At 35.2% G+C, this 25,102-nt stretch overlaps 1 protein-coding gene across 2 annotated transcripts in view; it reads left to right on the plus strand.

The window, feature by feature from the left end:
* Positions 1-25,102, plus strand: part of XPR1 (xenotropic and polytropic retrovirus receptor 1) — a 245,114-nt gene that overhangs the window by 158,942 nt on the left and 61,070 nt on the right. For both annotated transcript variants that reach the window (XM_028121531.2, XM_028121532.1), the window contains exons 4-7: positions 8,644-8,867; positions 11,696-11,845; positions 12,113-12,196; positions 17,375-17,456. In XM_028121531.2, the coding sequence (XP_027977332.1) occupies positions 8,644-8,867; positions 11,696-11,845; positions 12,113-12,196; positions 17,375-17,456 (540 nt within the window). The remainder of the gene's footprint in view (positions 1-8,643; positions 8,868-11,695; positions 11,846-12,112; positions 12,197-17,374; positions 17,457-25,102) is intronic.

The following is a 25,102-nucleotide window of genomic DNA, read 5'->3' on the forward strand; positions in this document are numbered from 1 at the left end:
TATCACTGATTCTCTCTTTTGCCTCATTTATCCTAGCAGTTAGTGCCCCCTTTTTTGATTGCACCTCATTTAATAGCCTTTTTGATTTCGACTTGGTTAGATTTTAGTTCTTTTATTTCTCCAGAAAGGGTTTCTCTAATAACTTCCATCCTTTTTTCAAGCCCAGCTAGTACCTTTAAAATCATGATTCGGAACTCTAGGTCCAACATCGTACTAATGTCCATATTGAGTAGGTCCATGGCAGATGGTACTACCTCTTGTTCTTTTTGTTGAGGTGATTTTTTTCCATCTTGTCATTTTGTGCAGAGTAGAATAGATGAATGAGAGAACAAAATGCTAACAGGGTAACAATGTCCCCAGAAAATATACTCTAAACAAATCAGAAAAGACCTGAAACCAGGGGAAAAGAAAGGGAAGGAAAGAAAAAATAAAGAGAAAAAAAAAAAGATAAAGATAAAAACAAACAAAAACAGAACAAAACAAAAAAAAACAGAATATGATCAAATATGATCAGGCTGGTGGATAGATCAGTGCCACACACTAGATTCTGAGTGTATTTTGGTCTGTTAGAAGAAAGTTCTCAGCAGCATTTTTATGTGCCTACATAAAAACAAAATCTTAGAATATATCTGTTGCTTTTAATATTCCACAGTTAACACAGGCAAAGCCTTTTTTTTTTTTTTTAAGATTTTATTTATTTGACAGACAGAGACACAGTGAGAGAGGGAACACAAGCAGGGGGAGTGGGAGAAGGAGAAGCAGGCTTCCCGCCAAGCAGGGAGCCCAATATGGGGCTCAGTCCCAGGACCCTGCAACCATGACCTGAGCTGAAGGCAGACGCTTAACGACTAAGCCACCAAGGCACCCCTGGGTTGGAATGTTTTAAATAGCTAAGGGCTTTTTCCTTCATTTCTAAACAATCTCAGTTTGTTTTTTTTACCTGTCCTAATCTTTTGGCTTTGGTTATTATGACTTCACAGCAGTGTTATGAGCTTTTCCTTTCTTTACCAAGAAAGAGGGAGGGAAGAAGGAAAGAAAAGAACTTGCAGTAGTGTTATTTATAAGTATGGGAATTATGGCAATAGAAGATTTATTTCTTGGCTGTAAATTATTTTCCAGGCTTCATATATATGTAAGACCAATTGGATAATAGTTACTCAGAACTATTCCTGTTACAGTTATTCCTGTAATCCTGTTACGTGTTTTTCTTTATTCTTACCGAATTTGAGGCATTGTATATTATGCCACTGAGTGTTTGTAATAAACATAAGCATCTTTTTCACTGAAATACTAAATATCATTTTAAAAGTGATTATATGTATCTAGTACCCACATAGCTAAATAATGACGTAATGGCTGGTTTAGCTCTTTGCTTGTGTGTGTGTAAAGACATGGATTAAATATTTATTAATTAGGGTGATCATAGGTCTGTAGTATTGTTTAAAATTCCCATTGTGTTATTTTTTCCTACATCATGATTCCCTTGAGTTTATTACAACAGAATCCATTACTTAAGAGCTATTAAAGAATGGGGGTTGGGGGGTTTTTTAGGAGAGAAGTAGGGGACATGAATTAAAGCAACCACACTGGCTTGCTTTCTTGTTAACCTATCTGATGAAAATTAAAATTACAATTATTTATGTACTATCCACGTGTCCACTATCCTTTCCTCCTATCTTTTATTATTTAAAGACCATGGAAGGAGAGGGAAGTTTTTTAAAGGAAGGCTCCTTTTTGGTGATAACATTACAAATTGCTGAAGTCTCCTAGGTCTTAAGACTGATAAGATTTTTTTTCTTTATAAGACTGATAAGATGGGGAATTTCCCTGGTCATGGATTAACACAGTTGCAGGATGGCGTCTTCATAAAAAAACTATCATCTAAATTAATGTTCTTTTAAACTGTAGGTTATGACCCGATACATGGGTCAGGAAATTAAAATACCTGGGGTTATCATGAGCATTTAAAAAAATATGAATATAAAAAATATGAATAGAATGTAGTAGAATAGAAACTATCAGATTATATCTAATTGTTTATTTACCAATTGTATCTATTTCTTTTAAGTTTATGTACAATATGATACTTGGTAGTTTAGAATTTTGCAAAGTAAAACTGACATGAAGAAGCATTGACTTGACTTGGAGGAAAAGAGAGGGATTGTGGAAAATCCTCCAGAAGAAGTAAAATTTAAATTGGATCTTTCAAAATGCGGGGCATTTCCACATGCTCTTGGAGGAGCATATTGGGGATAACAGTGGTAGAGGACTTAGAGTACAGTATTCTAAGGAAACACCATGCATTGTGACATCAAAATACATGTTATATTTGGGGGTGAGGAGGATTACAAAAAGTCTGTTGAAGCTGGAGTTGTAAGAGAGTAAGGATTCAGTTATTATTATTGAAAAAAATTTGAAGAGTATTATGTTTTATTCATACATGGATATTTTAGACTTCAGTACTTGAGGTGTAATGATTTCAGGTAATAAGAATTCCAGATAAAAGCAGAACAAAAATTTCATGTTAATAAAACGAAATCAACTATCCTGAGTCATCTAGATTTGGTCAACCTTCTTACAAACTTACTTAGTATTTCAGATAACACTGAGGTCCATAAATTGAATTAGCAAGCTCGTAACATTGCAAGATATGTATATAAAAAATAAATGTATTCTAAAACACTAACTTTATCAAGAATTATTCTTCAGTTCCATAACAGTGTAATAGCTTTGTTATTCTGAAGATAGCTTATAGTTCTGAAATAACTTTTCTAAAAGTAGAAAAATGTAAATGTGGTGAAAACTAAGAAAAATCTTCTTAACCATATTGCCCTTTTTTTTTAATATTTCTGATGCCCGTTTGTTTGTTTGTTTGTTTGTTTGTTTATTTATTTGACAGAGAGACAGCGAGAGCAGGAACACAAGCAGGGGAGAGGGTCAGAGGGAGAAGCAGGCTTCCTGCCGAGCAGGGAGCCCGATGCGAGACTCAATCCCAGGATCCTGGGATCATGACCCGAGCCAAAGGCAGAAGCCTAAGGACTGAGCCACCCAGGCGCCCCAACCATATTGCTCTTTGAGGGACATATAGGTGCTTTGAAAGTTTTTAAGTGGTTATTGGAAATTTTTATCAAATATTTTATTTTCTGAGAGCTTATGGCATTAAACATATTATGAAAGTAATAATCTTTTCTCATTCAGGGCCACTTGATTTATTGGCATGAGTAGAAATTGAAATTTATTGTCAAAATAGGCTGCTTTTGTCAGCATTTATAAAATTACCTAGAAATATTCATTTTTATTTTTTGTAAGTATGTTTGTAGATTATAATTCATAGGCCAAAGTACATTCTTATGTACACATTTACCTTTTACCAGGTCCTGGGCTGCCCCCATATGTTTGAGATTTTTGGATATCTGACTCTAGAAAATTGAGGTGTCATTGAAACACAGATGTGGACACTTGGTATCAAAAGCAGTGTTTCTCATCCTTTTTAAACCTGTTGATAAGTATTAAACCATTTTGCTAAGTATAAAAATCTCACACCATAACTATGATAATACTGAATTTTTTTTTCCCAGATTACATGCTTTTACTCCCCTATTCCCAACCAGGGATTTTCCTTCATATGCTCTTCTAGATAGCCTTGCCCTTAAGGAAGAAAATAGTTCAAAAACGTAGCTGAATACCCCTGGTATATATTTCTCCTCTATTTCTTTTTTTTTAAAAGATTTTACTTATTTATTTGAGAGAGAGAGAGCACCACGAGTGGGGGTGAGGGGGAGAGGCAGAGGGAGAAGCAGACTCCCAGCCGAGCAGGGAGCCCAATGCGGGGCTCGATCCCAGGACCCTGAGATCACGACCTGAGCCGAAGGCAGACGCTTAACGACTGAGCCACCTAGGCGCCCCTCTCCTCTATTTCTATATGGGAACTTGGATTACTAGGGAGAAGTTTTTCCTACATATTCATTAAGTCAGTCAGTCAACAAACAGGGGTTGAGCCTACTGTATGCATGCTCTTACAATTACAAAGATGATGATGATAGTCCTCACAAAAATGTATATATGAATGTTAATAGCATAATTTATATAGTAAAAAAATTGGAAACAACTCAAATGTCCCTCAACTGATTAATATTTAAACAAAATGTGATACATCTACCCAACAAAGTATAATTCAGCAATAAAAGGAACAAACTACTGATACAAAATGGATGAACCTCAGACTCATGCTAAGAAGCCAGACTGATGCAAAAGACAACATATTGTATGATTCCTTTATAAAAGTGTCCAGAAAAGGCAAATATATAGAAAGAGAAAGTGGATCAGTGGTTACCTGGAGCTGGGGGTGGGAGTGAGCTTTGATAGCCAATGGCCCTGACAGAAGTGTATGGGATGTTGGAAATGTTCTAAAATTGGATGGTGCTGATAATTGCACAGTTTACAAATTTGCTAAAAATCAGCAGAATATGCTTACCATGGGTGAATGCTGTGCTATGTAAAGTATACCTGAAAAGTCTATTTAAAAATTGCTCACCATTAAAACAATGAAGATTTTTTTTTTTTTGCCCTCAAAATCATTGGCTCAGAGAGCTCACAGTTAATCAGTGAAACAAACATATAACCAAAGAATTATGTTCAGTGTGCTTTGTATGCATGTTTGTGACCTCACGAGAGTCCTATAGGCGGAGTTTCAAGTTGTGGTTCAGAGTTTTTAGGCAAGAAACACTTTACATAGAAAATGATATTTGAGATTAGCCTTGTAAAATGAGTAAGGAGTTTGCCAGATGGGGAGGTATTTTTTTCTTGACTTATTGGTGGCACGCATGAAGTAATGGTTCTTTCTTTCTTTCCATTTTTGGGACTTCTTTCACTTTTAATATCCATGTAAATAATTACAAAATATATGTATTGACAACTGGCTAAGGAAGGTAAACAAATAGCAAATTCATATTAGTCTCTTAACAATAAAAGTTGATCATTCATATGATTTTCTAGCTTTTGGGTCTTACTAATTACCTAAGGTTTTTAATCAGCAAAGTAATTTATAGTTGACCTTGGATAAATTATCACATTCTTTCATTAAATATGTGTTTGTGTTTGTGTATATTATTTTTTCAAATGGCTTTTAAGTAGTTAGGACATAAATACTTAAGTTGTTAATAAAACAGAAGTGTTAAATATATCTTTTGGTCTAGGAGCATCATGAAAAAATTACAAAATCACTAAGTACACCATGAACTAAGAAAGAACCAAAAAGTTCTATATTGTTTTTGATCAGAAGGATAATGAGATGAACAATTTTGTAATAGAAATGCTTGACTTCTATAAAAAGAACCTTGAAATTCATTTTGCCTTTTCAGTGTGAGATTTGGAAATAGGTGAATTGTTCTTTCTAATAATATGGAAGACTAGGAAGAAATTCTGAATACCTCTCACTACAAAACAGTAAAATGCTACATAAAATATGCAAAATTATTAGATACAAAATAAAATACATGCTTAATATGGCAAAAGACCTAAAAGAGAGTATCAAAACCATGCACAAAAAAGAAACTACCAAAATTGACTTTTTGAAATTACCAATTACATGGGTGCCTGGGTGGCTTAGTGGGTGGGTTAAGTGTCTGCTCATGTCATGGTCTCAGGGTCCTGGTAACAGCTGGCTCCATGCTCCCTACTCAGCAGAGGGAGTCTGCTCTCCCTCTAGCCCCTCCTCCCACTTGTGCTTGCTCTCTCTCTCTCAAATATATAAAATCTTAAAAATAAAATAACCAATAATGAACTTTTAAAATGAAAATATAATCACTGAAATTAATATCTTAACTAGTTAAACCTGCAAATTAGGTAGAGATTAAGAGAAAGTTTATACACTTGAACATAGAGCTGAAGTAGTTACCCAGAATGCAACATAGAGATAGAGAGGAAAATATAAGCTATGTAAAAGAGCAACAAGGTTAAGAGGCCATAGTTGATATCTGTGATTTGCTTTTTCCACTACCCGTTCTATATTTCCTTTGCCCTCAGCCAGAAGCCCAACTGGCTGGGGTTCTTTACTGGATGGGATAACCCAAACTTTAATTCCTGAAGGGTCTGAATCCTCAATAATTCTTTTCTTTGATTTCTGTAGTTTTGCATTAACTTTTATTACTTGTCATGGAAAAAATGGGATATGTTCCAGAGCGTCTCCTGGGTTGTGGACACAATCCTCCTTGCTCCTGTCGTGCATTAACAACTCACTTTCCCCTTGGTAATCAAGATCAATCACTAACCAGTAAACAGCTTCTTTGCCTACTAATTCAGTGGTATGTTGAGTGCAAAATGGCCAGGTGGTAGTCTTGTCTTCCAATTCATTAGAACCATTGTTGTATCCCTCTGAAAGAAGCATTTTCCTTTGAAAACTCACCAATAGGCGGAGTTCAAGTTGCAGATTGGGAAGCAAAAATTAAGTGAGTGTTCTTTGGTATGGTAGTGAGAGGAGCCACTCCCACTTTGATCCCTTGATTCCTAGACTCTGTATTTTGGCTGTATTTGTGAAAGCACCAATAAATATAATGGCCCTAATACTGCATCTTGTAAGACTGAACCCAATTTTTACAGAGTTTTGTCTCCCAGCTCACTTTGTTAAGTCTCTCTTTAGGCCAGCAGTTTCTGGGTATGTGGTGAGACCATTTTATTCCATGGAGGTTATTGCTTTACAACCTTTGCTATGAAATGAGTTTCCTGATCAGAAACAAAGCTATATAGAATACCATGAAAATGGGTAAGGCATTCCAGTTGATAGTGGTGCTAGCCAGGAGCATTATGAGCAGGGAATGTACAACCATATCAAGAATACATTTATTCCAGGGAGGACAGATCTCTGCCCCCCTGCATGATAGAAGGTATCCAATGCATTTAACCTCCCACTAGTTGACTGACCAGTATTGATGGGGAATGGTGCCATTTCTGGGGCTCAGAGACCATGCAGGTGTTTGTTGCCAGATGAGAAGCTGCATTATTAGTTGTATAGCTGCATACCAGGTGCTGTAGGCTCTGTTGATTTGCTCCAGTGATGATACCACATCTAGTATAACAGCTGCCATCAGAGTGACCACTTGGTTAAATTTACTATAATCCACAGTCATTTTTCAAGATCCATCCAACTTCTGCACAGACTAAACAGATAAATGGAAATGTGATAGATATCAATATCCCTGCATCTTTCAAGTCTCTGGTGGTGGCACTAACCTCTGGACTTCCCCTAGGGATGTGCTTTTGCTTCTTGATTATTATCTTGATAGGAAGAAGTTCTCGAAAGTTCATTAGTCGTTCCTACAATAATGGCTCTTACCCCTGGGTCACAGTCAATGTGGAGATTTCTACAAATGGCCTGGTGTTTCTACTCCAATTATACATTCTGGAACAGAGAAAGCAATCATAACGTGTCTATGGACCAGTTGGGTCCACTGTGAATTAAACCTGGGTTAATATTTCATCTGTCACCTGAACACTATAGATCTCCATTTGGCTGCTGGACCAAGTGGCATTTGGAGTCTCCAGAAATTTGCATCAGTTCAGAATTACACGGCATAATTCTAAGGTAGACACTAACATCCCTTCTTCCATAGTGTATGCTCTACCTTCTTCCAGTTATTCAGTCAAACATCTACCTAGGTGTTGCTATGAAGGGATTTTGCAGCTGTAATTAAGGTCCCAAATCAGTTGATTTTAAGAATGGGAGATTATCCCAGGTGAGCCTGACCTACTCACATGAGCCCTTAAAAGAGACTGAGCTATTCCTGAGGAGAGAAATTCAAATCATGAATATTCACAAGGTTGTACAGCCATCACCATTATATAATTCCAGAACATTTTCATCACCCCCCAAAAGACCGCATACCCATTAGCAGTCACTCCCCATTCTTCCTGCCCCGTAGACCCTGGCAACCATAATCTTTCTGTCTCTGGATTTGCCTGTTCTGGACATTGCATATAAATTGAATAATAAAACAATATGTGGCATTGTCTTCTTTCACTTATCATGATTTCTTTAAGATTCATTCATGTTATAGTATGTATCAGTACTTCATTCTTTTTTATGACCGAATAATATTCCATTATATATATATATATATATATATATATATATATGTAATATACATGCCGTATTTTGCTTATCCTTTCATCAGTTAATGGACATTTAACTTGTATTCCACTATTGTGAATACAAATTCATGTATATGTACAAGTTTTTGTGTGAACATATATACCTAGGAGTGAAATTGCTGGATCTTAATGTACCTAACTTTAAGTTAAACTTTGTTTAACTTTTTGAGAATTGACAAACTGTTTTCCAAATCATAATGTGGCTTTACCATTTTGCTTTCTCACTTTTAGTGGCTTTTTAGATTCTATATGTTCATCTGTAAAAACAAAAGGTACACTTGAGGTTTTGCAGGGAGGGAAATGTGGGATAGAAAGATAGAATGAAATGTTATACCAAAACATTTTTTTTCCTATCCAGTTCTAAATATTACATGTAACATTTTTCTCCTAGAAATTTTAGGGAAACAGACCAGAATAAAAAGTAAATCAAAAGTCAGTGAGAACTTTACCAGCTTTTTTATCTTGATGATTTGAAATTCTGTTTTTTTGTTTTTATAGAAAAGCTTGCAGAGGCTCAGCGCAGGTTTGCTACACTTCAGAATGAGCTTCAGTCATCACTGGATGCACAGAAAGAGAGCATTGGCGTTACTACACTGCGACAGCGCAGGAAGCCAGTCTTCCACTTATCCCATGAGGAACGTGTCCAACATAGGAATATTAAAGACCTTAAACTGGCCTTCAGCGAGTTCTACCTCAGTCTTATCCTGCTGCAGAACTATCAGGTACTTAGAGTCTTATCCTGGAGAATGGAACCTTCAAATAATTGAGGAGTTTGGAATTAACCTTGAACTATACTAATGGGCCAATCCAAAAAGGGAAATCTTTAGCATGTCATTATTTTTTAGGTTCTTAATGTGATTTCACATATTCTTATTGGCTAAAAACCATGTATCAAAGGTGGCAAAATAGTGTTAAAAAGACTTCTATTTTTGAAGTTCAGTTTTCTAAGGCCTTTTCTACAGTGTGCACAAGTAACCCTTGATTCATGGTTTACTTCCCATTTTTAGAGGCATCTCTGGTAGTAGTAAGTAGAAATAAGAAATTATGTATGTTTCTCCAGCCACTGCTGGCTATGTAAGAGCTTTACATTCCTCCAAGCCTATAACAAAATTTCCACAAAGGCAATTAGACAGTTAACTTTTCTGAAACTAACACTAGTAATATAAAAGATACTAACTCTACAACTTGCCCCTGAGAATCCTTCCAATTGTATTATCCACAGATTGTAATATAACTCTATTAAAAAAAATCTTTATGGAATTACTGGATCACTCTGTTGTATACCTGAGACTAATACAACACTGTATGTTAACTACATTAGAATGAAAATAAATTTTTTTTAAAAAGTGGAAAAATATCTTGTGAAAGAAATTAGATCACAGCAAACACATACAGAGACTGAATGAATAGGCTATTGTGATATATCACTCAACATTTTTAAAACCCAATCTGAAAAGCTGAATTACTATGTACACTGAATTATGGAAATAGAAGGCATTTATTAATTTCTAATTCTTTACAGGTTAGTTTACATATTTAAATCTATAATGAATTTATTGAAAAATATATTTGTTCAGTAATAAACATTTAAATAGGCAAAAGCATCAAATCTTTAAAGAGATCTTACATACTGTTCTTTTTCCATTTTATTATTGTGATTAGTACTTCTAATCAGTGGTTATATAAAACATTATATAAAAACTAAAGGTTATATAACGAAAGTATTCTAGGGGTAAATATTGGGAGTTTTAAAATAAAAAGTCAGGGCGCCTGGGTGGTGGCTCAGTCCTTAAACAGCTGCCTTCGGCTCAGGTCATGATCCCAAAGTCAAGGGATTGAGCCCCGCGTCAGGCTCCCTGCTCAGCGAGAAGCCTGCTTCTCCCTCTCCCACTCCCCCTGCTTGTGTTCCCTCTCTTGCTGTGTCTCTCTCTGTCAAATAAATAAATAAAATCTTAAAAAAATAAAAACAAGTCATTATAATCTCATATCTCTAGTAATCTACGTTGTTAATGCATGTACTTATTTCCCTTTTTTTCCCTTTTATAATTCTACCTTCTTTGGTAATTTAATATTTTATCATTCAAAGAAGAAACCAGTTGGAAAATAATTTTAGAAGAATAGTAAAGTATATGATGGGAAATTCCTTTCCTTTGAAATTTATCTGTAGCTTTATAATTTATATTTAAAAAGAAACAAATGTAATTCTTTCTTATAATGCTATGAAATATTAACTTTTCATGTTTCATTGATTATGCTTGTGTGTTGCAGAGAAACACCCGTGTTAAATTTTATTTTACTAGCTTTCCCAGAAGCTTTTGTTTGGCGTCAGTATAAAATGCTCCTTGGGAAAACAAAAATAATTGTTAATTATAAAAGTTCTGTTCTATTCTCTATTCTTTAAGGCTGGCTATTCTGTAAGAATATATATTGAGAGTGAGGAGAAAGGAAAATTAATTGAAAGCAGTATCTAAATCACAGTGTATGCACCCCTAGGAGAGTTTAAGATGATTTGCTAAAGTATGAGTCAAAAATTATAAACTAGCAAGCAAGCAAAGTCTAATTTGGAGTAAGTGCTCAATTTTTTTACTGATAAGGATATGTGCTCAGCAAATTTGGAAGATCTCTGGTTTAAAGAACCATGCAAATCTACAGTTTCCTGCTTTTTTGCATATACCGAAGAACAACAATTGGAGAATGTAGAAAAGTGTAATATTTTGATATTGTAGAAATGGAGGAGGAGTGCAAGCTCCTGTCCATTATCAGCAAAACCCTGTATGTATGATCAATGTTACTCTTTTTGCACTCCCATCCCCAAACTGAGAATGGATGGAAGCAAAATGAAGTTAAAAGAAATAGACGATCTTCCATTTTCATACATGCTTGCGTAGTAGGGGGAAAATACATAGCAATAACAGTCCTTCAAAAAACAAAAAAGTAATAAATGTATTCAGTGTATTATAAATCCAAAATATTTTCTGATAGTATTCTTTTGATCATGAAGCAAAATAATATAAATTAGTCTTTTTGAGAATAATTGTACATAAGAAAATGGAAATAAAAATGTTTTGAGTCTAAGACTTCCATTAATTTACTTGAAATAGAAATCATAGGGTGCATAGTTTAGGGTTTCTTTTATTATTGATGGCACACTACCTTGAAATAAATAGATGGAATAAAAAGAGTCTTTTTTTTTTTTTAAGATTTATTTATGAGAGAGAGAGTAAACGTGGTAGGGAAGGACAAAAGGAGAGGGAGAGAGAATCTGAAGCAGATGCCTCACTGAGCATGGAGCCTGATGGTGGGGCTCAGTCTCACTACCCTGAGATCACGACCTGAGCTGAAACTGAGACTCAGTTGCTTAACCAGCTGTATCACCCAGGCACCTCAAGAAAGAAGAGTCTTATCCTTTTAGAAGTAAATGCTTGTATGAAAGCATTGCCATTTCCCTCAGTACTCAGTCATCAGTCAGCTCATCAATGCATAGTGCTTATTATTTTTCTTCTTTTATGGTGGTGGAAATTACAGTAGTTTTTCTCATTTCTTTCTGTAGAATCTGAATTTTACAGGGTTTCGAAAAATCCTCAAAAAGCATGACAAAATCCTGGAAACTTCTCGTGGAGCAGATTGGCGCGTGGCTCATGTTGAAGTGGCCCCATTTTATACATGCAAGAAAATCAACCAGCTCATCTCTGAAACTGAGGTATAGTAATCTCACTTATGTACCACATGTTTTCAATTGCATTAATGTCTTGTTTTTAATGAAATAATTCTTCATTCCTCTTTTCTTTTTGTAATTAGTTGCTAGCTTTGAATACAATATTCTTTACTCATGATTTTTGTCTTTTGCTTTGTCAGTGTACGTTCACCAAGAGGTTATCAGAGTACCATGTATATAAATGGTTCAGAATTATTTATGTATTACTCAAGATTAGAATAACCTGTGTCAAAATTTAATGTGTCTTTCTAGGCTGTAGTGACTAATGAACTTGAAGATGGTGACCGACAAAAAGCTATGAAGCGTTTACGTGTCCCCCCTTTGGGAGCTGCTCAGGTTAGTATTTGCTTCCAGTTGTTTGGTTGGTTGGTTTTGACTATTGAATAATCAACACAATCTGTTTAGTTGATAAGACATACTAGTTTCATTACTTTAAAAAATATGTCAGGGGCATCTGGGTGGTTTAGTTAGTTAAGCATCCAGCTCATGATTTCGGCTTAGGTCCTAATCTCAGGGTCATGAGATTGAGCCTCGTATCAGGCTCTGCACTGGGTGTGGAGCCTGCTTAAGATTCTCTCTCTCCCTCTCCCTCTGCCCGCCAACCCTGCTCTCTCTCCTTAAAAAAAAAAAAAAAAGGTCAGCCAAATTTTAAAAGTAGCTATTACTACTGTTATTTTGTTTTTAAAAAATCCAGCGCCTCAGGGCGCCTGGGTGGCTCAGTCGTTAAGCGTCTGCCTTCACCTCAGGTCATGATCCCAGGGTCCTGGGATCAATACCCGCATAGGGCTCCCTGCTCGGCAGGAATCCTGCTTCTCCCTCTCCCACTCTTCCTGCTTCTGTTCCCTCTCTCGCTGTTTCTCTATCTGTGTCAAATAAATAAAATCTAAAAAAGTAAAAAATCCAGCACCAGATCTCACTTCATGATGAATTGTAATGTCTTCCCACCTTTCTCTTCTTATGCTATATTCCTTCTCTTATTTATTCTTATCGACATGCTAACTTCTTGGTCTCCCCAAATTATTAAGGTGAAATATTTATTTCATGTTACAGTCACCAGTGATTATGATTAGGTATTTAATGATACAGGGTGGGAAGATTCAGGTGTGCTGGGCTACCACAGAACTTTATCCAAAATGCCATAGTTACATCAAAAAAATTTATTAAATGACATCTACACAGTAATTATACCAAAAATATTTAGGTGACATATTCTGTTTCATAAAATGTCTCAACTTAAAAGGATTCATTTTTTTTTTTTAACTTAAAAGGATTTAAATGATAGAATATAAGTTCTCTGACCACAGCGGAATGGAAATCAATAACAAAAAGAGCTTCCTCATCCTAATAAAAGGCATTTATGAAAAAACCTATAACTAATATCATACTTAATGGTGAAACTCTGAATACCTTCTCCCTAACTAGGATTCATTCTAGGCACTTTTATTCAACATTGTACTAGAGATTCTAGCCAGTGCAGTAGGATAGGAAAAAGAAATAAAAGGCATTTAGATTAGAAACAAAGAACTAAAAGTGGTGGAGTATTTTTGCTGATGACATGGTAACCTATGTAGAAAAATCCAGTGAATCATTAGAATAACTACTAGAACTAATAAGTAAGTTTAGCATGGTTACAGAATATAGGACCATAAATAAAATAAATTGTATCTCTATGTACCATTCAGAACAATTTGAAATAAAAAAAATTTGGGTGCCTGAGTGGTTCAGTCGACTGAGCATCTGCCTTTGGCTCAGGTCATGATCCTAGGGTCCCGGGATTGAGTCCCACATGGGGCTCCATGCTCAGCGGGGAGTTTGCTTCTCACTCTGCCCTTCACCTTGCTTGTGCTCTCTCTTGCTCACTCTCTCTCAAATAAATAAATAAAATCTTAAAAAAAATTTTTTTTAATTTACTTTTTTTTTTTTAAGATTATATTTATTTACTTGACAGAGAGAGAGTGCAAAAGCAGGGGGAGCAGCAGAGGAAGGGAGAGAAGCAGGCTCCCTGCTGACCAGAGATCCCAATGCGGAACTTGATCCCAGGACCCTGGGATCATGACCTGAGTCGAAGGCAGACGCTTAACCAACTGAGCCACCCAGGCACCCTGAAATAAAAACTTTTAAATGCTATTTATAATTAAAATATGTAGGGATAAATCTGACAAAAGATGTGTGAGACTTTTACGTTGAAAATTATAAAGCATTGCTAAGAGAAATTAAAAGAAACAAATGCATGAGAGATATATCATGTTCGTGGGTTAGAAAACCCAATATTTCTAAATTATCGTTTCTTCCTAAATTGATCCATAGATAAAACACAATCCAGCTCAAAATCTCAACAGGCCTTTATATTTATTATATATGTATATAACTGGTTAGCAAATTAAAACATTTATATGGAGTTAAAAATGAACAAGAATAACCAACAAAATTTGGGAACAACTTAGTTGAAAGATTGACACTACCTTGTATCAAATTATTAAAACTACAGTAATCAAGACAGTGTGGTATTAATGTCAAGATAAGTAAATAGATGAATGAAACAGAATAAAAAGTCCAAAAATAGACCAATAAATAATTGGTCAACTAATTTTTTTTATGTTATGTTAATCACCATACATTTCATCATTAGTTTTTGACGTAGTATTCCATGATTCATTATTTGTGTATAACACCCAGTGCTCCATGCAGAATGTGCCCTCTTTAATACCCTTCACCAGGCTAACCCATCCTCCCACCCTCCTCCCCTTGGTCAACTAATTTTCAATAAAGATGTAAAGACAGTTCAGTGGGAAAAGGATAGTTTTTTCAACAAATGGTGATGGAGCGATTCGCTTCCACATGCAAAAAAAAAAAAAAGAACTTCCACACATCTTTCACACTATATATAAAAATTAATTTTAGGTATATATAAATTTAAATGAAAACCTAAAAGTACACATTTTTGAAGAAAATATAGGAAAAAGTCTTGATGACTTGTTTATGCAACGATTTCTAAGAAATAAAACCAGAAGCTCCTCATCAAAATTTAAAACTTCTGCTCTGTAGAAGACAATATTAAGAGAATGAAAAGCAACAGACTAGGAAGAAAATATAATAGATAAAAAACTTGTATCCAAAATATATAAAGAACTCTAGTATTCAAAAATAAGAAAACAAACAACCCAACTTAAAAGTGGGCAAGAGATCTGAACAATCAGATGTATGCATAGCAAGTAAACATGTGAGTAGATGTTCAGTATTATTAGTCATAGGGAAATGCAAATTAAAACCATAGTGAGGTAACATATACCTATTAGAATAACTAAAAACATGGACACTAAATGTTTGAGGAACAAAGCTCAGATATCTCGGATGCTGCTAGTGGAAAGTAAAATGATACAGCCATATTGGAAAACAATTTGGCAGTTTCTTAAAAAATTAAACCTTTACCTACCATATGATCTGGCCTATACTCTTAGGTATTAACCCAAGACAAATGGAATCATATTTTCATATAAAGATGTGTACACAAGGGGCACCTGGCTGGCTCAGTTGGTAGAACATTCAGTTCTTGATCTCAGGGTCATGAGTTTGAGCCTCATGTTGGGCATAGAGCCTTCTTTAAAATAAATAAATTAATAAATAAAATCCTTTAAGAAAATGGTTCATGAAATGTTCTGAAGCAGCTTTAGTCATAATAGCCTAAACCTGGAAACAAATCATATCTCTCAATAGGTGAATGGATAAACAGTAATGGTATATCCATATAATGGCATACTACTCAGCAATAAAAAGGAATAAACATTGATATATGGAACAATATGGGTGCATCTTAAAATAATTATACTGAGGGAAAGAAACCAGACCAAAAAAGAGTATATACTATATGATGCTGTTTACCTAAAACTCTGGAAAATGCAAACTACTGTATAATGACAGCAGATCCATGGTTTTCTCTGGGGTGGTATAGGGTGTGGTGTGCAGAAAAGTGTTATAGAAGGGCATGAGAAATCTCTTGGGAAGGGCAATAGATATGTTCATTGTCTTGATTATGGTAATAATTTCCTAAGTGTTTACATATAGCAAAACATCAAATTGTATACTTTAAATATGTGCAGTTTAGTATATGTGAGTTATATTTTAGTAAAGCTATTAAAAATAAAATCTTGAAAAACTAAGGTATTTATAAATGCAAAAAGAAGTGGTAAAGCTAAGAAAACACGGAAATGGTTATCCTTGGTGAGGAGGGAAGGTTTATGGATCTGGAAGGGATAGGGACTTGAAAGGTAATAGAAATGTTGTTTCTCATGATGGGTGAACACTTTATTATTCAGTTCCTAACAGTCCAAATACATTATATATATTCTTTTATATATGATAAATTACACAATTTTTTAAACTAGAAAAAATTTTTTTGAAAATATAGATGACTGTCTTCCCTCTGGATGCTTTCAATCTTTAACAATTCAGCTACCTGTTACTGATTAATATATAAGTCAGAGAGAGTCTCAATGCTTTTTTTCATTTAAAGGTTTTCAGCAGAGGGAGTTTCAATGCTTTTTTTCATTTAAAGGTTTTTAGAAAACATTTAAACTATCTTAAATGTAACATTTAAGATATTATACCTTTAACAACAACAGAAGTTCTTTATAATATTCATAGCAAATATTTAATTCCACAATATTTTCTCTCTCCTGTTTCTCATACGTTTATGTTTAAAATATCAGGGTACTTCCTTTTATATTAGAAAACAGTTGATTTCCTTTTATCATTTTCTAAATACAAAACTACCATAAAATAGAGAAAAATATTTTTTGAACCTACACACTCTGGAGATTCTAATATTCCAGTCTCTGGAGAATTTCTTTATATCTTAAAAATTCACTTTAGGGACGCCTGGGTGGCTCACTCAGTTAAGCATCTGCCTTTGGCTCAGGTCATGATCCCAGAGTCCTGGGATCAAGCCCCGTATCGGGCTCCCTGCTCAGCGGGAAACCTGCTCTCCCTCTCCCTCTGCCTGCTGCTCCCCCTGCTTGTGCTCGCTCTCTCTCAAATAAATAAATAAAATCTTTTAAAAAAATTCACTTTTTAGTTACCCCAGTGTTAATAGTGGAAGTGATATAGAAAACAAGTGTTCTTAATTTTGCCATTGTCTCCATGGTTCATAGTACCAAATATGTGAATTCTGAGTAATCGTGACCTACAAAATTTAAAGATACATACTTTGTAAAAATGAAATTGCACTTATATTTCTCCCATAAGAAAAACTCAGTGTATATATAATTCAGTGTTCAAGATTAAATTCTTGTTTATTTAGTAATCAGATTTTTGTAAAGGAATTTGAATAACTGGCAAATCCATTTTATGTTACAGGAGAATGATGTTTCTCTGGTTCTGATATATAAAAAATTCAGTTCATAAAATATTTTTGTTTTCATGGTAGAGCTTTGGGTCTCATACTACTAATTTATTACAGCATATACTAAATGTGCAGTGTTTTGCCCTATGCCCAGCATGCTGTTTTTCTGTCTACAGCCTGCACCAGCATGGACTACTTTTAGAGTTGGCCTATTTTGTGGAATATTCATTGTACTGAATATTACCCTTGTGCTTGCCGGTAAGTTGTTTAAATTTTGAATTAAATTATCCTTAGTAATATGCCTTTGTTCTATTCTGTCCCTCTACCAAAACTAGTACCAAACTAACAGAGCTGCTACTGAAAGAGAAATTTGTCAGGGCTAAGTTTTTTGTTGTTAGAAATGATTCAGAGGGATGGGGTGGTGTTTGGTCATTTGTTTGGTTTGGTTTTCCTTTTGGGTATAGTTATCCTAATATTGGTATAATTTATGATCATATTTTAATCTAATTCTGTTTCTTTAAATGAATGCAGCCTATTTATATAGACTACATGGGAATATTGCAATAAAAAACCCAGCCCTAGATTGTTAAGCTAGCTGTTAGGGAAGGAACACTGACTTGTCTTCAAAAAGCCTGTGTTTCAGTCTCAGCTCCACTGTTTGTTAGTTGTTTTGGCTTTAAGGATATCATTTAACTTCTCTGAAATAATTTCCTTATTTATTAGGTGACTTACTACCTTAAATTTACAGGGTCATTTTAGAATTCATTCATTCAACAGGTAAATTTTATATATTTCATGATATGCTTGATACTTATGAGTATTAAGATAGATAAGAGAATCCCTTTCCTTATGAAGTTTATTATGTAAGGGAGATTAAAACATATATTAAAACAGTAATAATACAAGACAGAAAATGTTAAATGTTCTAAGCAGGTCAAAGGAACAAAGTGATTACATTAAATGAAAGCATCAGGGAAGACTGATGGGATGAAAGGCATTTTAAGAGGAGACAGATAAGCAGAGATTTTGTTGGTATGGGAAGAGGATGGGGCATAGGAAGGGGGATTGGGTTATGAAGGAGAGAAATGATAAATTCACCTAGTGTGAAGGAGAGGATTAGATGATAAGAGTGGAAGATACTTGAGACCACTTCATGGAGATCAACTAAGAAGTATAAGTAAAACTGGGGTGCCTGGGTGGCTAAGTCGGTTAAGGATCTGACTCTTGATTTTGCCTCAGGTCATGATCTCAGGGTCTTGGGATTGAGCCCCACATCACATGTCAGGCTCCGTGGTCAGCAGGGAGTCTGCTGGAAATTCTTTCTCCATCTCTCTCTCCCGCTGCCCCTCCCCCCAGTCACATGCGCACATGTGCACACACTCTCTCAAATATTTTTTAAAAAAAGTATAAAACATGTTTATAGTTGTAAAGTACTACATCAGTATAAATTATATGGTGTATGTGATGGGAGTTGTTCTTTCTAAGAAAAACCTCAGTCATTTTTGTGTGAATTTTTTTCTTTTATTTTCAAGATGAGTCTGTTTGTAATTATCATTATCATCATCAAATAATAAGAAAAAATAAACTTCATTCTTTTTATGTGAGTGCATTGAAAAGAAGTTTTTTAAATTCAGGGACAAATTAGGGTTTTGTTTTCTTTTGTAAATACAGACTTTTGTGAGACAGTCTAATTTTTTTTTTAATGTATGTGGTTTATGCATTTAGTGTGGTGCATTATGATCTCTCACCTCAGAACTCTTCTTTGTTTGATCTTTGTGTGGGGGGGTAGGGGGAGGGAGGGTAAATGTAAAGCCAGCTGTCTATCCTTATTTATCTCCCAGCGGGTACTAAAAGGTAACTGTGTTGAAAGATGAGAAACACAGCAGTAATAATGCATGTATAAGCACGATTCTTTTTTCATTCACATCAAAAAATAATGTGCGTTATTGGTGTAGTTTCTCAAGGGGATATGACCTGATATTTAATAATTTGTCTGAAATTCACATATTTCAGATATTTAGTTTGATGAAGATGAAAAGTTACCTAATTAGATTTTTTAAAACTTGTTCTCTTATAGATTTCTAAGAACCTTTACTTAATTTGGTACAATAACAATATACCATATTTCATTTTTTGGTTTGATAAAGATATGAGTTTGGCTATTTAAAGTACATATAAGTGTGTGAAATAGCAGGCACTCATAACCTAATAGGAAGAGTAGTAATTGTTTCAATCTCTTTGGAGGGTAATTTGGCAGTATATGTAAATTTTTAAATGCACTCACTGTGGTTAAGCAATTTTATTTCTAGAAATTTATCTTACAGACATACTTGTATATGGGTGCAAGGACATGTATGAGATGAGTGTATTCACTGCCATTTTGTTTATAGTAACAAAATCCTAGAAACCACTCAGATGTCCATCAGTTGTTTAAAAAACTAGATAATGTTACCTCTGTACAATGAAATGCTGTGAAGATATTAAAGTGAATGAGTGACAAATGGGTATAGCACTTTGGAGAACTGTTTGACAGTATCTACCAAAACTGAATATATACTATACTGGGTTGTTTGTACGCCTCAGTTAATATGTATTGTGCTGCTGTGAACATGCATACTCATGGATTTCTTTGGGTACCTGGTTTCACTTCTTTTGGATATATACCTAAGAGTGGAGTCATTCAGTTATGTGGTAATTCTATGTTTAAGCTTCTGAGGCACCACCAAATTGTTTTCCATAGAGGCTGCACCATTTTTCATTTTCACCAGGAATTTATGAGGGTTCCATTTTCTTTACACCCTTACCAACTTCATGGTTTTCCTTTTTATTTATTTTTTTAGTTATAGCCATTCTAGTGGGTTTGAAGTGGTATCTTGTTAATGTTTTGATTTGCATTTCCCTAATGACTAATGGTATTGAGCATTTTTTCATATGGGCTTATTAGCTATTTGTATATTTTCTTTGGAAAAATGCCTGTCCAAGTCCTTTGCTCATTTTTTAATTGACTTGCCTTCTTATTGTTGAGTTATAAGAATTCTTTATATATTCTGGGTACTAGACCCTTACCAAGATACATGATTTGTTAATATTTTCTCCAATTGCATAAATTGTTTTTCGTTTTCTAAATTGTATCCTTTGATGCACAAAAGTTTTTAATTTTGATAAAGCCTGATTGATCAGTATTTTTCTTTCTTTGAACTAATTTTTGTACATGATGAGAGAGGGGTTCAACTTCATTCTTTTGCATGTGGATATGTAGATGTCCCAGCACCATTTGTTGAAGAAAATATTCTTTTCCATTGAATGGTCTTGGCACTCTTGTTGAAAACCAATCGGCCACAGATATATACATTTCTTTTTTTAAGATTTTATTTATTTATTTAATGGAGAGAGACACAGCGAGAGAGGGAACATAAGCACGGGGAGTGGGAGAGTGAGAAGCAGGCTTCTCGCAGAGCAGGGAGCCTGATGTGCGGCTCAGTCCCAGGACCCTGGGATCATGACCTGAGCTGAAGGCAGACACTTAACGACTGAGCCACCCAGGTGCCCCAGATATATAGATTTATTGCTGAACTCCCAATTCCATTCCATTTGTCTGTATGCCTGTTTTTATGCCAGTACCACACTGTTTTATAGTAAATTTTGAAACTACAAAAAGTGAGTCCTCTAACTTTGTTCTTTTTCAACAATGCTTTTGGCTATCTCGGGCCTCTACCAATTCCATTATCAATTTGAGGATTGACTTTTCCATTTCTGAAAAAAAAGGCCATTGGAATTTTGATAGGGATTATAATAAATCTGCAGAACACTTTGAGCATTATCATCTTAATGATATCAAGTCTTGCAAATCCATGAACATGGGATTTCTTTCAGCCGTGTTTTGTAGTTTTTAATGTACACATCTAATACCTTCTTAAGTAAATTAATTCCTAGGTGTTTTATTCTTTTGGGTGCTATTGTAGTTGGAATTGTTTTCTTAATTTCATTTCAGAGTATTCATTGCTGGTATATACAAAGACAACTAAGTTTCATGTGTTGATTTTGTACTCTGCAACTTGGCTGAATTTATTAGCTCCAGTGTTTTTATTGTACATTCTTTGGGACCTAGGCTTATTATTTTTGTTAACTGACTGTTATATTTATGGATTTTGCTTAGGAATCATGATGTAAAACCATATATAGCTTTTTATTCATAATCTAATTAATCTTGCTATCATGCTTGATCCTTTATGGTCTCTTCTTCATTTAACAGTGGAATACCCTTTAAAATTATTAATTGGTCATGTTACTTATATGTAAAACCTTTCATTGGCTTCATACATTGTAAAACTGTAAGTCTTGACAAAATACTATAAAGTCCTACCTGATCTTCTCTTGGCTAACTTTTTACTGCTTTGCCTCTCATTTATTTCAATTATACTGCCTTTTGCCTTCTTCCTGTTCCTGGAACACTAGGCTCAACGTATCTCAGGGCCTTTTGTACTTCTGTATTTGGAGCCCTATTTTTCCATATATTCACATGATTCATTCTCTCTTTCCTTAAGATCTCTGCAAATGTCGGGGCACCTAAGTGGTGCAGTTGGTAAGTATCCAACTCTTGGTTTTGGCTCAGATCCTGATCTCAGGGTCATGGAATCAAGCCCTGTGTTGGGCTCCACTCTCAGCACAGAGTCTGCTTAAGACTGTTTCTCCCTCTATCTCTCCCCCCACCTCTCTAAAATAAATAATCAAATCTTTAAAAAAAAAAAAGGATCTCTGCAAATGTCATTTCCCTTTTTTTTTTTTTAAGATTTTATTTATTTATTTGACAGAGAGAGAGACAGCAAAAAAGGGAACACAAGCAGGGGGAGTGGGAGAGGGAGAAGAAGGCTTCCTGCTGAGCAGGGAACCTGATAAGGGGCTTGATCCCAGGACCCTGGGATCATGACTCGAGCTGAAGGCAGACACTTAACGACTGAGCCACCCAGGCACCCCTGCAAATGTCATCTCCTAAGAGATCTTCTTAACCACTCTATCTAATATAGCACCTAATAACATCATTCTTCATTTCCTTTCCCTATTTTTTTCCTTTAAAACCCTTATCACTATCTGACGTTATACAGAATAGAAGTTTCCAGAAGACAGATATTTTTTCTTTTGTTTATTACTGACTTTCCAGCTCTTGGAATGCTGTTAGGTACAACAGGCATCTAATAAATATTTGTGAAATTAATGAAAAAAATGAGGCTTCCTCAAGCAAAAGGAAAAAGAAACTGATATGTACTGAATACACATCATTGTTTTAGGCATATAATATATGTTGATCACATTTAATCTTCATTTTAAGAATAATTTCATCTTTATATTTGTGCAATTTCAATTCAATTAATTAACATATAGTGTATTTTTACTTTCAGAGGTAGAGTTCAGTGATTCATCAGTCTTATATAGCACCCAGTGCTCATTACATCATGTGCCTTCCTTAATGCCCATCACCCAGTTACCCCATCCCCCAACCCTCCCTCCCCTCCAGCAACCCCCAGTTTGTTTCCTATAATAGTCTTATATGCTTTGTCTTCCTCTCTGATTCCATCTTATTTTGTTTTCCCTCCCTTGCCTGATGATCCTGTTTTGTTTTTTAAATTTGACATACGAGTGAGATCATATGATAATTATCTTTCTCAGGTTTACTTCCCTTAGCATAATACCCTCTAGTTCCATCCACATCGTTGTAAATAGTAAGATTTCATTGTTTTTGATGACTGAGTAGTATTTCATTTTGTGTGTGTATACACACATATACAACACATCTTCTTTATCCGTCAGAGGACATTTGGGCTCTTTCCATAGTTTGGCTATAGTGGACATTGCTGCTATAGACATTGGGGTGCAAGTGCCCTTTCGGATCACTACATTTGTATCTTTGGGGTAGATACCTAGTAGTGCAGTTGCTGGGTCGTAGCTCTATTTTCAACTTTTTGAGGAACCGCCATACTGTTTTCTAGAGTGGCTGCAGCAGCTTGCATTCTCTCTTCTTTCATTCATGACTTTACTTATTTGGGTCCTTTCCCATTTTTCTTTTTGATAGTCTGGGCTTGGGTTTATCAATCTTATTAATTCTTTCAGAGAACCAGCTCCAGGTTTGTTGATCTGTTCTAAGGTTCTTTTGGTTTCTGTTTCATTGATTTCTGCTCTAATCCTTATTAATTCTCTTCTCCTGCTGGATTTAGACTTTATTTGCTGTTCTTTCTCCAGTTCTTTTAGGTATAAGGTTAGGTTGTGTATTTGAGACCTTTCTTGTTTCTTGGGAAAGGCTTGTATTGCTATATCCTTCCCTCTAAGGACCACCTTTACTGCATCCCAAAGGTTTTGAGAAGTTGTGATTTCATTTTCATTTGTTTCCATGAATTTTCTAAAATTCTTTAATTTCCTAGTTGACCCATTCATTCTTTATAGTAGGATGCTTTTTAGCCTCCATGTATTTGAGTTCTTTCCAAATTTCCTCTTATGACTGAGTTGAAGTTTCAAAACAATGTGGTCTGAAAATATGCTAGGAATAACCCCAGTCTTTTGGTACCAGTTGAGACCTAATTTGTCACCAGTATGTGATCTGTTCTGGAGAATGTTCCCTGTTCACTTGAGAAGGATGTGTATTCTATTGCTTTAGGATGGAATGTTCTGAATATATCTGTGAAGTCCATCTGGTCCAGTGTGTCATTCAAAGCCCTTATTTCCTTGTTGATCTTTGGGTTAGATGATTTGTCTGTTGCAGTGAATTGGGTGTTGAAGTCCCCTACTATAATTGTATTATTATCAATGTGTTTCTTTAATTTTGTTATTAATTGGCTTATAGATTGGCTGCTCCCATGTTAGAGGCATAAATATTTATAATTGTTAGATCTTCTTGTTGGATAGACCCTTTAATTTTGATATAGTGTCCTTCCTCATCTCTTATTACAGTCTTTGGCTTAAAATCTAATTTGTCTGATCAAAGGATTGCTACCCCAGCTTTCCTTTGATGTCCATTAGCATGATACATGGTTTTCCACCCCCTCACTTTCAATCTTCAGGTGTCTTTGGGTCTAAAATGAGTCTCTTGCAGACAGCATATCGATGAGTCTTGCTTTTTTATCCGATCTGATACCCTGTGTCTTTTGATTGGGGCATTTAGCCCATTTACATTCAGAGTAACTATTGAAAGATAGGAATTTAGTGCCATTGTCCTACTTGTAAAGTCACCGTTACTTTATATTGTCTCTGTTCCTTTCTGGTCTGTCTGTCTTTTGGGCTCTCTCTTCACTTAAAGGATCCCCTTTAATATTTCTTGCAGGGCTGGTTTAGTGATCAAAAAATCTTTTAGTTTCTGTTTGTCCTTTTTATCACTTCTATTTTGAATGACATCCTAGCTGGATAAAGTATTCTTGGCTGCACATTTTTCTCATTTAGCACCCTGAATATATCATGCCAGCCCTCTCTGGCCTGCCAGGTCTCTGTGGGTAGGTCTACTGCCAGTCTAATGTTTCTACTGTTGTAGGTTAAGGACCTCTTGTCCTGAGCTGCTTTCAGGATTTTCTCTTTGTCTCTGAGATTTGCAAGTTTCACTATTATATGGTGGGGTGTTGACCTATTTTTATTGATTTTGAGGGGGGGGTTCTCTGTGCCTTCTGGATTTTGATGCCTGTTTCCTTCCCCAAATTAGGGAAGTTCTCCACTGTAATTTGTTCCAATCTACCTTCTGCCTCTCTCTCTCTCTCTTTCCTCTTCTTCTGGGATCCCAGTTGTTCTAATATTTTTTTCACGTTATGGTATCACTTATGTCTCCAATTCTCCCCTTGTGATCCAGTAGTTGTTTATCTCTCTTTTTTTCAGCTTCTCTATTTTCCATCATTTTGTCTTCTATATGACTAATTCTGTCTTCTGCCTCA

The sequence above is a fragment of the Eumetopias jubatus genome, unplaced genomic scaffold (genome assembly GCF_037043125.1).
Source record: "Eumetopias jubatus isolate StellerSeaLion01/CBP00866 unplaced genomic scaffold, mEumJub1_p1.0 scaffold_12, whole genome shotgun sequence".
In the NCBI taxonomy this organism is placed as follows: domain Eukaryota; kingdom Metazoa; phylum Chordata; class Mammalia; order Carnivora; family Otariidae; genus Eumetopias; species Eumetopias jubatus.